The sequence below is a fragment of the Nicotiana attenuata genome, chromosome 5 (genome assembly GCF_001879085.1).
Source record: "Nicotiana attenuata strain UT chromosome 5, NIATTr2, whole genome shotgun sequence".
NCBI classification, from domain to species: Eukaryota; Viridiplantae; Streptophyta; class Magnoliopsida; order Solanales; family Solanaceae; genus Nicotiana; species Nicotiana attenuata.
Genome location: NC_031993.1, coordinates 4,865,550 through 4,883,760, shown reverse-complemented (window position 1 = coordinate 4,883,760; position 18,211 = coordinate 4,865,550). Strand labels below are relative to the sequence as shown.

General features: G+C 38.2%; 1 protein-coding gene across 1 annotated transcript; it reads right to left on the bottom strand.

Moving 5' to 3' along the window:
- LOC109225920 (protein trichome birefringence-like 33) lies at positions 10,113-14,652 on the bottom strand. The gene is made up of 6 exons (XM_019390726.1): positions 14,062-14,652; positions 13,269-13,477; positions 12,802-12,973; positions 12,508-12,701; positions 12,260-12,418; positions 10,113-10,581 (listed from the first exon to the last, which is right to left on the bottom strand). Exons 1-6 carry the CDS (start codon positions 14,650-14,652, stop codon positions 10,242-10,244), a joined length of 1,665 nt encoding a protein of 554 aa, XP_019246271.1. The 3' UTR covers positions 10,113-10,241.

Sequence of the window (18,211 nt, the reverse complement as noted above, 5' to 3'; positions counted from 1 at the left end):
ATCAATACATTCCACCTGTTGATATATAGAGCAAAATCAACTGATTGATTCTCACCGCTATCCCATTTTTTGTTGCTTCTGCTATGTTCTCGCTCGATATCTCTTGGTACCTTGGCTGTATCCTGTCATACACAAGTATGGTTTATGAAGGTGGATTCAAAATAATGATTTTGATGAGTTCATTTTTTAAATTCTTATCGCCCAATTTAATCTATTACACTTTTAATATCTTTTGAGATTTTAGTATTTTGTCACATAATTATTTATGATCTGTGTCTTTAATATTAAAATCAGTAACCCAACAATTATATACTTCAATTTTAGGGAAGATAGATGAGATGGAGGCATTGATTTTCTTTTTCTTTTTCTTTAAGGAAATAGTATATAATAAGTATTTTTGTAGATAAAATATAAAAAATGATGTGGAATATGATGTGTCATCCACGTCAAGCAAGTGAGATACACACAAGGCCAGAGGGGTTTAAAATATAAATTTTGAACAAGTTAAAGTGTCTGGATGAAAAAAAGTGAAGTAGGAGGACCGGCATGACAAAGTGGCACAAGTATAGGTGCCATTTAGGCCATTCTGCCATTTTTTTATGTAAAACAATACTATAGTACGTAGTACACATATGCGTACTGTCATGGGCGGCTTTCCAGTCATACCCCATGACCCCTTGAACGCGTCCCATAGCGTCCTGGCAAACCTCCCAACGCCTAGCGCCATGGACGGCCCCTGGTCTTGACAGCGCCAAGTGACAAGCGCGCCTATGCCTATGTCGCTCCATCGATAGCCCTCGCCACACCCAACAGCAGGCAGATGCCAACAGCGCCGCGCGCGCAGACTCTTATGCTAAAGACAAGGTTGCTGCCAACAGACCTGCTTTTGCTTTGTAGGAATCTAAGAGCCCGTTTGGACATGCAATTCTTTTCCTTTTTTTCAAATTTTTTTTTGAAAATAATGTTTGGTTGTCCCATTCTTACCAATTTTTCCTTTTTCACTTGAAAATCCATTTTCAAATTTGAAAAACTGGTTCTCACCAGTTTTTCAATTGAAAATAAGAATTTGCTAGTTTTAAATTTTACACATTTACCCTATATTTTTAAAATTTATAAAATGACCCCATCAATTTTTCATCTTTGGCAGATATATCTTTGGCGACTAATGGTGGAACATCAGTCCTAGTTGATACTTGAACTCTGCATACTGGAAGTTTGATTATATGGTTATGACTTATGAGAATATGTGGCTATGCCTGCTTTTGCACCTATTCTGTGTGTTATTAGAATTAGAAAATGTGATATTGATTTTGCATCTTCTGTGTATTGCAGTAAAGCAGAATTTTATAACAGTTAAACAATAGCATTTTGATTGTTTATTTCAAGTAGGATAATCAAATTGGGGTGGTTTTGATATTTTTTACAAGTTGTGGGGTATAAATCATGTTTCATGGTTTTGAAAAAAAAGACATCCAAATATGTTGCAAAAATTATAACCAAACACAACTTCATCTTCAATTCAAATTTTAGTAAAATTTCAAATTTGAAAAAAAAAAATTGGAATTCATGTCCAAACGGCTACTAAGCCATTTCTATTGTAAATATAGAGTAATTTTACTTCATGTATTTTCATTATATCTCTCTAGCTTAGTTATGTCAAGTCCTGTAACTTTGGTTTATTTTTTCAAGTATTATTAGAGGGGATCAAGCAATCAAACTTTCTAGCATGCAAATAATTCTCTGTACTGGTGTCTCTCCCTCTTGACACCGTGTTGCTTTTCTATAATAGCATTCATTAATGCCGTCAAGCTCTCTTTCATTCTCAATTCTCTTTTTTGTTCTCTCAATTGCTCTTGACATTGGTTTTTTCATACGACACTGACAATCTCGCCTAGCGTACGGAGGGGACCCTAGTTGGCGGATAGTAACTACACCGACGTCGGTTGCTTAGCTTTACGTCGCATTTCCAAGGAGTCTCAGGAAGGCATCGCGTAACAGTTGGTATCACAGCCTAGGCTCGACATCGGACGAGGGAACACATTTCCATTACCACCATTTCTGACCATGGTGACTCATGGGGACCGCATTGCGGCCCTTGAAGAGATAGTTGGCGTATTACGACCCATCGCGAATATGGTTCCTGATCTAAGAACCATCCTAGTGCAAAGGTTGGACGACCTGAACCGCAGGATGCAGCAGGCCGAAGGTGACATCGCAAACATCAGTCGCGACTCTGAAGGAGACCGATAAATGGTAGCCATAGAGGCAGCCGAAATTTTTGGTAAATTCGAGGGCCTCCAATAGGAGCTGACCGAGGATTTAGCCTATAAGGAACAAGAGGCAGACCTGGTGACTACCATGCAGCAAATCATAGACAACTTGACATGTCAGCTCAATGTTGTCAATGCTGCACTACAAGGCCTACTTCGAGGAGGTGAAAACCAGATCGGGGGTGCTGTATGCCTCGCCCCTGTGCCATAAAAGCTGAAGATTCCAGAGCCAAAACCATACAATAGAACTCGGAATTCCAAGGAAGTGGAGAACTTCATCTTCGATATCGACCAGTACTTCGATGCCATGGGGGAGTTAAAAAAAAAAGCAAAAAAGATAGCAATTGTTGCCATATGTCTTCAGGGTTATGCTAAACTCTGGCGGTGAGTGAAATACGAAGCCAACAGGGCTGGTGAAGATACTCTCGAGACATGGGCAGAACTGAAGGTAGTTGTACGCCTACAGTTCTTCCCCAAAAATGTTGAGAACAATGCGCGGAGAAAGCTACGGGAGCTCCGCCAGACCAAAAGTCAGTGCGAGATTACGTACGGGAATTTCTCCATGCTCATGCTGAACATACAGGATATGGGGGACAAAGACAAACTCTTCACATTCCCGGAAGGTTTGAAACCTTATGCCCCTATGGATTTGCAAAGACAAAGGGTAGACACTTTACCCAAGGCGATCCAAGTAGCGGAATGCCTTGGAGACTATCAAGTGGAAGCTCAGAAGGATAGGCCTCAACCGCTTGTCCATGGAGGATACAAACGGGGGGGGGGGGGGGCGAACCTAGAAATGGTGGCCCTAGCAGAAGTGGAGGAGATCGGAGTGCAACCAAATCTAGGACTCCTTCCTCAGACAGCAATAGTGCCACGTCTCACAATAATGAACGGGGGAGGAAGCCCCCTTCAGGATGTCGTCATTGCGGCGGGCCACATTTTAAAAATGAATGCCCACAGGCACAGATGAACGCCCATCAAACTTTTGATGATGGGACGGATAACGACACAAATGATGCTAACCAGACAGAACCAATAGGTGCCTTCAACTCACTTGTTTGTTCTATTTATGAGGCCTTAGGGGAAACTAGCGCCAGTATCCGTAAGAAGAAGGACCCATTCCCAACCACCCACAAAGGCAAAAATAAGGCGGATGAGGGGCCTCCTCTTAACCAAGAGAAGACCTTGATGTTCGTCGAGATGAAAGTTAATGGCAAGCCCATTCGGACGATGATAGACACGGGCGCTACTCCGAAATACTTAGCCTTAACTCAAGTTAAGCGCCTTGGTCTAGTTGTTGGAAATGGCAGAGGTCTTGTCAAGGCTACCAACTCACCGCCTCAGCCGGTGGGTGGAATAGCCAAAGGAGTGCCAGTGAAGCTGGGTCCTTATGAAGGAAAGTTCAACTTGCACGTGGTGATCAAAGATGACTTCGAGCTGATGGTTGGGTTGGAATTTATGAGGCAAACAAACACCATTCATGTACCTTATGCATATATGTTGCTAATGATGAGCGCCAACGGGCCAAGCCCTGCATTATCCCATGCATTACCATAAAGATGGTCGCGGAGAACATCTCGGCGTTACAATTGAAGAAGGGAGTCAAAAGACATGAACCTACGTTCTTGGCTACCCTCGATATTGAAGATATTGAACGCTCTTCGCATCCCATTCTTGCACTTGTGAAGGAGCTGCTTAGGGAGTTTGAAGAAGGCATGCCATAGGACATACCAAAGCAACTCCCGCCTAGGCGCACTGTGGACCATGAGATTGAGTTGGTGCCGGGTGCGAAGCCATCTGCCTGGGCGCCTTACAGAATGTCACAACCCAAACTCGCCGAGCTTTGGAAACAGTTGACAGAAATGCTAGACACGGGGATTATTGTGCCCTCTAAGTCCCATTATGGATCCCATGTGCTATTCCAAAAGAAACAGGATGGAACCTTACGACTCTGTATGGATTATCGGGTCCTAAATAAAATCACCGTGAAGAACAAGTACTGTATCCCACTAATGGCAGACTTGTTTGATAGACTGGGTGGTGCTACAGTGTTCACCAAAATAGACCTGAAGATAGGTTACTGGCACATCCGGATTGTGGAGGGAGATGAACACAAGACGACCTGTGTGACAAGATATGGGTCATACGACTTCCTGGTCATGCCATTCGGCTTGACTAATGCTGCAGCCACATTTTGCACCATGATGACCAAGTCTTCTGAGAGTACATTGACGAATTCGTAGTGGTCCACTTGGACGACGTTGTGGTATATAGCAAAACACTGAAGGAACACCTGGAGCAAATGCGGAAGGTCCTAGCCCAACTGTGGGAGCACGAGTTATATGTGAAGCTATCCAAGTGCTCATTCGCCCAAAAATAGATTGACCTCCTCGGACATGTAATCGAGGAAAGGCGGATCAAGATGCACTAACAGAAGATTTAGGCTATCATATATTGGCCGCCGCCTAAGGATATCCACGCCTTGAGGGCGTTCCTTGGCCTATGCAACTTTTATCGACGGTTTGTGAAAAATTACTCTCTCATTGCAATATTGCTAATAGAACTCCTAAAGAAGGTCATGCCGTGGGATTGAGGTCCCAGGAGAGTGGAGGCCTTCAACGCATTGAAAGTGGCTATGTCTAGTAGCCCCGTCTTGGCCCTCCCTGATTTGGCCAACTATTTGAAGTACAAGCATATTCCTCTGACTATTCTCTAGGTGGAGTATTGGTACAAGAGGGGCATCCAGTGGTGTACGAGAGCCGAAAATGGAAGAATACAGAACGGTGCTATGCCGCCCACGAAAAAGAACTATTGGTTGTCGTCCATTATTTACGCCTTTGGAGGAACTATCTACTGGGAACCCTATTCATGGTCTAGACAAACAACATAGTTGTTAGCCATTTCATGACCCAACTATAGCTGAATGGCCGACAGGCCATGTGGCAGGAACTCCTAGCGAAATTTCAGTTCAACCTGGAGTACCGAAGTGGACAGACCAACCAAGTTGTTGATGTGCTTAGTTGGAGAGCTGATCTAGCATCGGTGTGCCTACTCGCCGCCCTAAGGGGGAGAGAAGTGGCCACCACTATAAAAGATCAGATACAGGATCTACTCACTAAAGATCCCGTTGCACAATATTTGGTCAATTTGGTAGGACAGGACAAGACTCGCCAGCTCTACATGGAAGATAGGTTCCTTAAGGTGAAAGGGAACTGACTTTATATTCTTAAAGGAGGATATCTATGAAGGACTCTTCTGATGGAATTCCATGATACTTTGTGGGGTCCCATCCAGGTGAAGAACGCACCATGGCGTTGTTACGCTATGCTTATTATTGGCCTCAAATGGCAGATAAAGTTGCTCAGTATGTGAAGACTTGCCTAGTATGCCAGAAAGACAATGCGGACAGATTGACACAAGCGGGACTCTTGGATCCACTGCCTGTTCCAAAGAGACCTTGGGAAAGCGTGTCACTGGATTTAATCACCGAATTGCCCAAAGTCGGAGATCTTACGACTATCGTGGTTGTGGTGGATCAGTTTTCCAAATATGCTATATTTATAGCAGTCCCCAAATATATATCAGCAGAAGATACAGCTCAACTCTTCTTCTCTCATGTTGTCAAATATTGGGGCCCGCCAAAAGACATCATTACTGATCGCGACTCTCACTTCACTAGCTACTTTTGGACTCAGCTCTTCAAGTGCCTCGAGTCCAAGTTGAGCGAAAGTTCAAGTTTTCATCCGCAATCTGATGGCCAGACGGAACAGTTCAATGTCATGCTGGAGGAATATCTCCGCCATTTTGTTACCGGATCGCAGAAGAATTAGGTGAAGCTTCTAGATGCTGCGCAACTGGGTTTCAATTTACAAAAGAGCTCTAGTACAAACAAAAGCGCTTTTGAAATTGTTATCGGACAGAAACTGCTACTCCCACACACTGTGAATGCCCCAAACATGTCAAAGTTTTCTCGAGAAACTAGCTTCTCGAAGGAATGAAAGCGAATTTCATAGTTAGTGCGGAGCTATCTTGTCAAAGCCCAAAAGCGGATGAAAAAACATGCTGATCAAAATCATCGCGTTGTGGAATATCAAGTAGGAACAAGGTGATAGTGAAAATCCCAAAGAGATACTTGTTTGCAAGGGTCAATGACCCTCGCCTATTTCAAAAGTACATTGAACCCTTGTCCATAGAGAAGCGCATTGGGAAAGTTGCATACCGGGTGGATACCCCAAGCTAGTGGAAGATTCTCCAGTCTTAAATGTCAGCCTTCTGAAACCTTTTCGGGAAGACACAGAGGATCCTTCACGGAGACAACTCACAATACCCAGTATTCGAGGCCCTAATTCAACTGGGAAAAGGCGGGGTAGAAGCTAATCTCGATGTTCGAGTGATTCATGCTTCAAGGAATGATCACAAAGAGTTCCTAGTGAAATGGCAGGGGTGTGACATAGAGGAGAATACTTGGGAGAGGGGAAAAAATCACAAAGCCTATATGAGCCTAATCGAAGGTCATCTTGCAAGTAAGGTATCGAGGACGTCGCCAAATCAGGTGGAAGAGAATGTCATGGGCGACTTTCTAGCCATTCCCCATGACCCCTTGGACGCGCCCCATGGCATCCTGGCAAGCCTCCCAATGCCTAGTGCCATGAACGGCCTCGTGGTCTTGGCCGCGCCAAGTGACAAGCGTGCCTGTGCCTATGTTGCTCCACCGATAGCCCTCGCCAGTGCCCAGCCACAGGCAAATGCTAACAGCGCCGCGCACGCAAACTATGACGCTAAAGACAAGGTTGCTGCCAACGGATCTGCTTCTTCTTTGTAGGAATCTAAGTCATTTCTATTATAAATATAGTTCATGTATTTTCATTATGTCTCTCCAGCTTAGTTATGTCAAGTCCTGTAACTTTGGTTTATTTTGTTTAAGCATTATTATGGGGAATCAAGCAATCAAACTTTCTAACAATCAAACAATTCTCTGTACTGGTGTTTCTCCCCCTCGACAACTTGTTGCTTTTTTGCAATAGCTTTTATTAATTCAATCGAGCTTTCTTTTATTCTTAATTCTCTTTTCTATTCTCTCAATTGCTCTTGACATTTTTTTTTTCGTACGGCACTACCAATCTCGTCTAGCATACGGAGGGGATCTGTAATACCCTATAAATTTAAATCAATTGTGGATGCATTAAATGAGTATTAATGTGATGGTTATCAATTGGTTATGATAATAAGTGTACGAGGCATATCATAAGTGATTTGGGGTCCAAGGAGAGACCTAAGTCTAAGCCAAGTTGGAAAATTACATGATAGACTAAAATTCCAAACGAGTACGCATAAGACCACACTTTGGACGAGCATATCTACATTTATATAAGGTGTTATGTGATTCACAATCTATCAAATGAAAGATCTTGCAGTCTAGTTTCTAACACTTCAAACCGTTACCAGAAGTTATGACCAAATTACCAAACGCTGGCAGAATTTTATACCACCGCGCCGCCCCATGCGGCGCGGCTCTGTAGATTTACAGAACACTTCCAAATTTCGTTTCTAGACACATTTTTCATTACCGCGCTGCCCCACGCGGTGCTCCATGCGCCGCAACTGTGCAAATCTTGGTTTTCTTTAACCCGACCCTATTCTGATATAAAACCTTTGGGGGTTATTTTCCCCACTTCATTTGGACGAATTTTAGGGTTTTCCTCCACTCTCTCAAGACCTCCAACCCCTCCCATCTTCAAGGTAAGAAATCCCTATTGTCTTGGTGTGAACTCCATCATTTATACAGTAGTATTGATGAAATCTACACATAAAATACTTAGATCTTCAAGGGATTTCTTCAAGAACTCAAAGGAGGATTTTGCAAGATTTCTTCCAAAAAGGTAATCCTACACCCTTACACTTACATGTATGGAATTATTAAGGAAATATGAGTATGAATAAGTATTGGAACTCTTGGTATGATGATTGGAAAACATAAGTTCCCAATTTAATTACACAACTATTATAGAGATTGAAAGATGATTATTTAATGGAACTTTATTGGTTGGGTGTGCATGGATGGTCATATATGTGATGTTGGAAGTTATAAATTGGTTAATCATGATGGTGGGATAAATTGTTGATGAATGGTGGTAGTTAGATGAACTAATTATATGGTGATGAGATGTAGAGATTTATGCCTACAAGTTGTTTGATAATATGCCTAAATGACTTAAGTTGTGGAATTTGTTACTACTATTGGATTCCATTGGATGTTGCTATTGTAGATTGAAGGTTCTTAGTATTGTGGATCATTGTAGTATCACTAAGGGGCAAAATTGAGGTATGTGAGGCTAACTCTCTATACGTTTGGGAATGTCTATGATTCTCCCTACGTCCCATTCATTATGACTATTACTAGTTTCGTCAGAAAGTGATTATGCCTTAGTTCCATAAATAGTCGTAGAACTTCTATTCTCTAGCTTCATAACTCTTTCATGACTTTCATTCTAAACGTTGTGGAACCAATGCATAATCAATATAGACTTGGGATTGATGCCCATGAGTCTCAGCTTAGACTACTCAGTATGTCATAAGCAATTGAAGTTTCTATTTTCATAATCAGTTAATGAATACATGTCTCAGTCTAGCTCTATTCAGCATTCAAGTATCATGTAACTCGGTGTGGTTCAGAATTTCAGCATCATGTATTTCAGTATGATTCTCAGTTCCTAAATGTTGAACACCTGTATTTGGGCCTGAGGCCGTAGTTTTTATGATTTATGCATACTTGGGCCTAAGGTCGTAGTTTATGCGTTATGCATGTTTGGGCATGAGGCCGTAGTTTATGCTTTATGCATTTTTGGTCCTGAGGCCGTAGCTTGTACACATATATATTGGGCCCGAGGCTGTAGCTTATTTAGATAAACAGGTTGTTCATCATTCAAAAGAGGGAGTATTCATATCCTTACTTTCTTTGTTCAGTTCAATTATTAGTTATCATTTCAATTATCAGATATCATTTCAGTTATCAGTTATTATTTATTAGTTATCATTTCAGTTTTAGTTTCAATAGTTATCATTTCAGTTATCAATTATCAATTCTCAGTTATCAGCTTAGTTTCAGTTTCAGCATTTATAATTCTTTCTTTCAGTTGCTTTACATACCAGTGCAATTCAAACGTACTAACGTCCCTTTTGCCCGGGGCCTGCATCTCATGATCCAAGTAATGATTTAAAGGTTGATGATTCAGAGCGCTAGGATTCTCGTACCAGCTATTTGGTGATCCCCAGTTCTTTCGGGGCATTATCATTACCTTACAGTCTTTTGTATTTTCAGACAGTCAGTGTTTTCAGTACTTCATTAGAGGCTTCATAGACTAGAGTAACAGTTAGACAGAGTCACAAGCTTTTTGTGTTAAGCAATGTTGGCTACAAACATGTTTCAGACTTGTATTAGTGTTTCCACACTTTTATTTTTTTATCATTCCGACTTTCAACATATTAGTATGTGTTAGTTTATCTTCCACATTTAGTATGTAATGATATCACATGTTGATTCAGTCAGCCAGTTGGTTCGCTCGGTCACATGTAGTCAGACACCGAGTGCCGTGTTACGTCCAGGCCTAGGTTCGAGGCGTGACAGGATCCCTGTTGGCGGATAGTAAATACACGCATATCGGTTGCTTAGCCTTATGTTGCCCTTCTAAGAAATCTCAGGAAGGCGCCGCGTAACAGTACATATGAGCCCTTAAATTAGATAATTGCGCACCCCATTTCTCTCTCAGTACCCCATAAATCTATGGGCAAGTTACATATTTGGTCGGTCGGCCAAAAATATTACATTCCCTAGCCAAATATATAAAAAATATGTATAGAAATATATATTTTGCTGGATATTATTTTTTAGTACAACTATATTGTCCCAAATCAAGCATCCATCTTGAGAACGTTATATAATACAACATCCTTCAATTTTCAGTAAAATTAATCTCAAGGGTAGAAAAGCTTGGCAAATAAAAGCTCATTCCAAGTATCTGGAAGCCCAGGCAAGCACCAATGAACACAATCAGCATAGCTGGAAGGGTTTGCTAGTTGCTTTGGTGTTAATGGATTCCAATGTTTCTTGTAAATTGACGAGTGTGCGTCTTTTCTGTAACTTGAGAGCTGAGTGATGTTGAGAAATGAGATGGGAACTTTTGATTTACCAAATTCTTCACCAATCACTTGCATTATGCTTTTTCTACTATCTGTTGCCCAATAATTTGGATCCTCTATCATTTTAGTCTCATTGAAACAATTCTTATTTGGTTCACCTCCCCATTCTATGCTCCTGCCAAACAAAGAGTAGATACTCTTATTTTCTCAAGGGAAAATGCAAAACTCTAAATTATCAAATATTGTTTTGAACATATTGAATAAGAGCCTTGGAGCGACGTTAATGTTGTCTTGTGATCTATAAGTTATGGGTTTGAGCCGTGAAAGCAGTCACTAATACTTGTATTAGGATAGATTGTCTACATCACACCCCTTGGGGTACCACATTTCCTCGGACCCTACATGAATGCAGGATACTTTGTGCACCAAATGTCCCCCTTTTTTTAATATATTACAAACTATGGATCTTTATTTTTAATTTCTTCCAAACCGAGTCACATAAACTTTTGGATCAGTAATTATTTTTAAAATAAGAAAAATAGGTTAACTCCTCGTGATATAATAACCCAAAATTATATATGTAGACCATGACCTAACTGGTAATTCCAAATACTCTTTTCCAACTTCAAACTTTAAATACTTTTTGGGAAAAATGCATAAGTACCCCCTCGCCTATAGCTGAATTTCCAACTACACACTCTACCTTTGCAGGGATTTTATTACCTCCCTAAACTATTTTAAAATAGAATTATTTGCACCCTTAAAGCTTACATGGTAGCGCATGTGTGTTTCACTCTCTCAAGGAGAGTGAGAAGCAAGAAAAAACGATTTCTAGATTTTTCTTTTTTGCTTTTTTACATTCTTAGTGAGATATATAATTTCTTACTTTTTTTTTCTTTTCCTTTTTATTTGTCTTTTTCTTCTACTTCTTTTTTTCGTTTCTTCTCTAATTCTGGTGGATATTTACTCGCCGGCGACTTTATCTAAACATTCTTCTTCCATTTATTCTGTTTTTCTTCTTCCTCTTTCTATACTTTTCACACACAAATTAAACTCTCAAAAAGATCTATTCATAAGCAAAGCAAAATACACTCAGATTTGGGGGAAAAATTCATCATCGGAAAATCTTCCTACGCCGGAAAAAATGGAGGCGTTGAAATTTTAACTGAAAAAAGTCTTCTTCTAATCTAGCAGACACACTTATACTCATATTATATATCATCACTCACCTCTTAATTATAACATCCAACATCTTTATGCCACTCACAATCACATATAGCCACCATCCGATAATCTTCTACCATATTAATAGCCATTCAAAGAAGTGTAGCAGCAGAAAAAGAAAAATATGAGAGAATCATTGTTATTTCGGTTTGTTGGTAGTGATTGGAGTAATGAAGAAGAGAAAAGATAAAGGAAAAGAAAAGAAAAGGGTTTTGTTTTCTTCTTCTTTTTTTTTTTTAATAATGAAATCTGATGTGTCAAAAGTATGGTTCACCGCCCAACGAAAATTTGGTTGTGGTACTTAAGGGTGAATTTATTTGACATTAAAATAGTTCAAGTGGTAATAAAATTTCCGCAAGGTAGAGTATGTAGTTGGGAATCCGGCTATAGGTCATAGGGGAACTTATGCATTTTTCCTAATTTTTGTTTTATTTTCAACAAACTATTATCCAAGTAACTTAGAGTGTATTACGTTTTCCTTTTCTTTGTTTACTCTTTTTCCTTTTCTTTAAACCAAAAATAGCATACAAAAAGGTAAGGAGATGAGAAATTTTTTTTTTTTTGGGGGGGGGGGGGTAGGGTAGGAGTAGGGAGGGGGGAGGGGGGGGGAGATTATTGTTTTACTCAACCTTTCATGATAAGGTGACATGCTAGTGAAAAAGACTCTGGTTTTCTTTGGATCCATATTCTCTTTAATCCAACTCAACATACTCTTCATTACCATGCGATATGCATCCTCTGTGGACACCTCCACTATATCTTTCACTTTATCATCAAAAGACCCTTGCCTGCAAATAGTAACGGATCCAGAATTTAAATACTTAATATAAAACTCGTAAATAAAGAACAAGAAAGTGCTTAGACATAAAGAAATTACAAGACACTGAAATTGCTCAGCCACCAAAGGTAAGTATTGAACACAATTATGTCAGACCCTTTCCAATGTTTCCCATGTGTGTTTATTGAACCATTTCGAACAACTCTTTCAACGATCCTATGTGTGATTGCAACATCAGAATTTGATTCCAGAAGAAATGGTGCCCAGTAGAACTCAATCGTTGCATTATAATCCTTGAAATCAAACATAAGCTAAATTATATATATATATTATTAATCAAATGTACTCATAAAATTTAAATGTGCAAGTTCAAAATTTGCTACTGATGATCACCTTAATGGTGAAAATGGCGAAATTACCATCATTTTCCATGGATTTAGCATTCTCAGGAATCAGTCTATGAACAAGACAAATCATGGAAATATATTGTCCTCTGTTCAACGAATCGCCTACGAACAACATCCTCTTCCCCCGAAGTGTTTCTAGCATTGATGTCGCATTGAAACTGCCATTTATACAGCACGAATTGTTATATCGAGAAAGAGGCAAAACCGAAAATAAAGAGATATAAAATACCAACTTTTAACGTAAGAAACCCTTCAAGATGTTTTGGTTACAGAAGATCGGTTAAAAGTGTTTAATCAAATAACATAATAATACCCAAAATTAAAAATAATCGAGACTTTCATGTTCAAGTTTCACTTATACATGACCAATAGATTCATAACATAATCCGTCATACATAAAAGTTCAACTTCTATATGGAGTACATATATATCGACAATGTAAAAGAATTTTACCTCGGGAGAGAGCAACTATGAGGTTGCCATCTCCAATGCTGATAGTCTTTATCTGGCCTGCCATGTTCTTGGCAAGTCGACTGTGGCGTTATGTACGGACACTCTGATTCTTCATACAAAGGCCGATTCTCGTCCCAAACCCATTTCCCACTGAACACATCGCATCCTTCCTCTGTATCTCCTATGGCAAATGATAACTTCTCCTTGTTCTTCTCTACCAACACAATTCAAATTATACATGTCAAAAAAGTTTACCTTTTTTTTTTTTTTACTTTTGGTTAATGTTTGGATTTTAGTTTAAGAGAATTGGTTTTTGAATTTATTCTTTTATCAGTATGCAAGCAAGGGGGGATAGTGTGAGTTCATTTGAACCTTAACTTAAAGGGAAAATGCATAATTACCCCCCTATCCTATACCTAAAGTTCCAACTACACACTTTTTCTTCACGGGAATCCTAGTACCCCCTAAACTATTTTTTACCTTAATATCTTGGACCTTTTGTGCTGAGCTGGACTGGAACGTGAACGCACCTTCCCCAAGCGCGTAGTAAATTAAATAAAAAGGCTTTAGCCTATAAAAAATGGACATGTGTCGTTCTCAAAGTTGATTTGGAAGACCCCTTATTCTAAACATAAAACGTTCTTCTTCCCCATTATACCAGCCATTTTCAAGACCTTTGAAGGTGGGTTTTGACTTCCAATTTTCTTTGGTTTGAAGAGGTAAGTGATTTTTTTTTTTTTGTAAATTCCTTCGTTTGACTCTTTTTTCTGGATCTCCTTTTTGTTAGCTTTACCTTCTTGTCTTCCCCATCTTCATTCCAACATTCATCTTCATCAGTTTCAAAGCTACAAGCATAAGAACTTGGATAATATGGCTCATCACCACCTAGCCTGCCTTCTACACTTTTTTTACATGTTTCAATCTCATCAAAACCAATATCTGGCCCAGCATCACCACATGGTACATCTTTAGTATCAACAACAGCTTTCTCATTTCTTTTTATCCTTTGAAATGACCTACTTTCCTTCCTAATCTCTATGTTCTCCTCATGTACATCACTGCCATAATCATCCCCCCCCCCCCCAAAGAAGTCACTTTCATCAGAATCAGCACTATCTTCAGTTGATTCATCAGATCCATCTTCACTTGAGTAATCTTCAGTTGGAGAAGATTCTGGATCTGAAATAGCAGCTGTTGTGTATGTTGGATCAGCAATTGGATCTGCAAGAGCAGCTGTATTTGGAGCAGTAGTGTTTGGAGTAGCAGCAGCATTGATTGAAGGAGCAACAACAGTGTTTGAAGGAGCAGCAGTGTTTGGAGGAGCAGCAGAACCATTAAAAGCAGCCCCTTTATTAAAAGTTGAACAAGATTCCTCCTCAGGCATGTGCACATATATATATATATATATATATATATACTTCCAAAACATCCACATGTTGTAAAGACTTACCAATTGCTAAAATGCCACAGTTAGGTGGCCGAATACTAAATTTACAACTTGAGTTGTACCCTAATTCTTTAATATAATCCTTCAACTCAAAATAGGATAGGGTATCTACATCAACATCCAAATATTCACTCATTACCCCACCAACATATTTTGGTCCCCATTTCCAAACTCTAAGACCCCACCATTGTATTGGGAAAAATTGAGTTTATATATATTGAAGTAATTGAAAGATGACATGTCATGACACGAAGGCTGGGAAAAGAATGATGATTATCAAAGAGGCACGAGTTGCAACAGATACGAGCAGAGGTACGAGCAGAGACACGGGCAGATAATCAAAAGACTCGGTGTTCGTACCTATTTAAGTCCAAGATTTAAGGAGAATGAATCTGACAGCATAAGAGAGAACGGATACAGTATTTAATAAGCATTAAATGCTGAAAACGTTAGAAAATCTGTATTGAATTATAATGATTGTCATTGTAACGTAACATTAAATGCCTTTAATTGTCTATAATAGCCTTATTATGACAGAGGCAAAACGTATATCTTAGAAATAGCTATAAAAAGGAGAAGACTGATCATTTGTAGGGACACGAAATATCATCGGAATATACTGATTCACTTTGCTTTCTTCTGTTCATCTTATTATTTGCAAAATCAATTTCTTTTATTCATTTTATTTTTTGATTATCAGTAACCCGAGTTCTTCTAAAATAAAGCTTTGACCGGTCTACTTTTTGGTTAAACAACCATGATATAGTCTTAAAGTTATTAAAGCAAACCCACTCATACCTATATGCAAACAAAGCAAAAAAAAAATCGATAAAACAAATTCAGCAGAATTCGACAAATCGTAGATACTAGTATTAGAAAAGTACTTATTTGCTAAAAACCAAAAGTTTTCACCGAACCCATGCACAATCGAATCTCTGAGGTTAACATTCAGACAAGAAACCTCAAATTTAATCTGCCAATCACAAAATTGCAATGGCTAAAAAAATTTAAAACTCTAAACTAACACAAAAGTAATTAGATGCAGTAAAGAACTAACCTTTGCTCTTGGATAGTGACGAATAAAAAGCTTAACCTTCCAATCTGACCTTCAATCGATACACGAAAAACTCTAGAACATTATTTTTGTTTAACCTTCGAATCTGACCCCCCCTTCCTTGAATCAAACCATAAAAATGGGGCTTTATACTTGTTTTAGATCTGTTAGTATCCAATTGCAAGAGAACAAAGAAATTTTTTTATGTCTTGATGATTTGGTTAAAGGATCGAAGAGTGCAGTGAAGAATGGGGGAAATTTTTGGATCTCAGATAGTCTCTTGTCTTGTGTTATGTTTTAATGAAGAGATAAAAACCAGATAAAATGGGAAATGGAATGGGGGGCCCATCGGTTTATGATGCGCGTGTCTACACCGCATGTATTTTAACTGGGGTTCCAGTCCAGCTCAGCACAAAAGGTCCAAGATATTAAGGTAAAAAATAGTTTAGGGGGTACTAGGATTCCCGTGAAGAAAAAGTGTGTAGTTGGAACTTTGGGTATAGGATAGGGGGGTAATTATGCATTTTCCCTAACTTAAACTATGTTACATATGCATATATTATGTTACATATGCATATACTAAGATTGGTTATCATACCTGGATATACAAACAAAACTGTTTTTTTTTTAACAAACATGCATGATATATTATTTCGAAAATTAAATAAATAGATAGATAAATAAAAGAGAAAGAAAAAGTAAAAGTTCATGGGAATTACTCACTAATGTGTTGTTGGCTGGAAACTGGGGGACCAAGCTGGCACAAAATGCAGCTGAATTCTTCACTGTACATTAAAATGACAAGAACTACAAAAGGTAGTAATATTAACAGAAGAGAAGAGGAAAAAGGTGGCTTCATTTTTTTTTTTCTGTGTTATTATTGTGTTTAGTTAGGTAGTGAAAGTCATTTACCCAGTGTTCAGTGAGGGTAGAATAAATACAAGAAATTTATAGGTTATTTTATTTCCAGATAATTGCATAGTCAATTAATTTGGATATTTTTTGTTATTCTCGTTATTGAATTCTTATCATTATTGTTACATTAGGTTTGAAGGAAATAACTGATAATAGAAAGGTTACTAATCAAGAAAGAGACTATTATGATTACATTAGGTTTGTCATTTCTCCAAAATAGTCATTATGGTTGTGGTCAAATCAATAGGTCTAATTTAACAGTTTGATTATGTGTGTTCCTTCGAAACCAAACAACGTTAAATTTGGTGTTAACACTTGTATTATTGTTACTGTCAAATCCAACGTGAAAATAGCACAGGCTAGCCAGTTTTCGAACTGGTAATCAAAAAATAGCCAGCATTTGTAAATTCATTAAAAAAATAGCCATTATTTTGCTGAAACACAGAAAGTTACAGTATAATATATTGGATTATGGAGCTCATGCAGATAAACTTCCAGCATATTATGTTGGAACTCCAGCACATGAAAAGTTCCAGCATAATATGCTGGATTGTGGAGCTCCTATGTATAAACTTTCAGCATATTATATTGGAATTCCGGCACAATATGAAATTCCAGCACATTATGCTGGAATCTCATACGTAAAAAATTCGAACTCCAACATACTATGCTGGAAATTTTCAGGGTGTTTTTATTTAGATTTTGTTTTTACATGAAAAAGTGGCTAAATTTCGATTACTTTTAAAACTGTAACTAATATTCAATTACTAATTATAAATCTAGTTATTTCTGATTTTTCCCAAGTATTATCTGTTATAGCCTGGCTTCCTTAGATTACTTCTAGGCTTTTTAGGCTCACAACTTTGTTGCCTTGAGCTTTAATTCCAATGGCGTCTTTGTCAGGGTATATACTATTAACCATGCATTTAGATATAGTATATTCTAATAATTGTCATGGTTAAAAATTTAAATGGGAGATTATTGGGATATATATTATTAACCATGAATTTTGGTTTGAATATAGTATTTATTATGGAACAATTATTTATTCAATTTTAATAAAGTTTTAAATAGATCATATATTCGTTTGTGTCCTTTACTTATATAGTAGATGATTTAGTGTATAGAGTTTAGCTTATACACGGAAGATTAAATCATCGGTTCTTATAAGTATAAAGATCATGTTCACAATCTAAGGATGGAATTGGACAAACCATCAGGAATGATTGTAGCACAATTAAATATAATTTATCTTGATTATGGGAGTGGTTTAATTCCAACTTCTTGTGCTAGTACATTTTGTATGTATTGAACGGACCAAGTAGAGATAAGTATTTTATACTGACTTAATAAAGTAAATTCTCTAGCCATTAAATGTACTTATACTCTTAATCTTGATATAATTGTTATTAGTTGTGTATATTATTATTCAAATATTCAAATTAATACTACCATAATAAATTATGAATTATTCCACTAAAAATTCGTAACTCCACTCCTCAGTCAATTTCGAAATTCTTCCATTAA

Excerpts from the sequence above, each read along its gene's own strand:
- LOC109225920 (XM_019390726.1), bottom strand. The coding sequence starts at position 14,652 with ATGCCTGAGGAGGAATCTTGTTCAACTTTTAATAAAGGGGCTGCTTTT. Across the intron at positions 12,974-13,268 it reads CATAGTTGCTCTCTCCCGAG|TTTCAATGCGACATCAATGC; the intron begins GTAAAATTCTTT and ends TATAAATGGCAG. Across the intron at positions 12,419-12,507 it reads CTGAGCAATTTCAGTGTCTT|GCAAGGGTCTTTTGATGATA; the intron begins GTAATTTCTTTA and ends TACTATTTGCAG.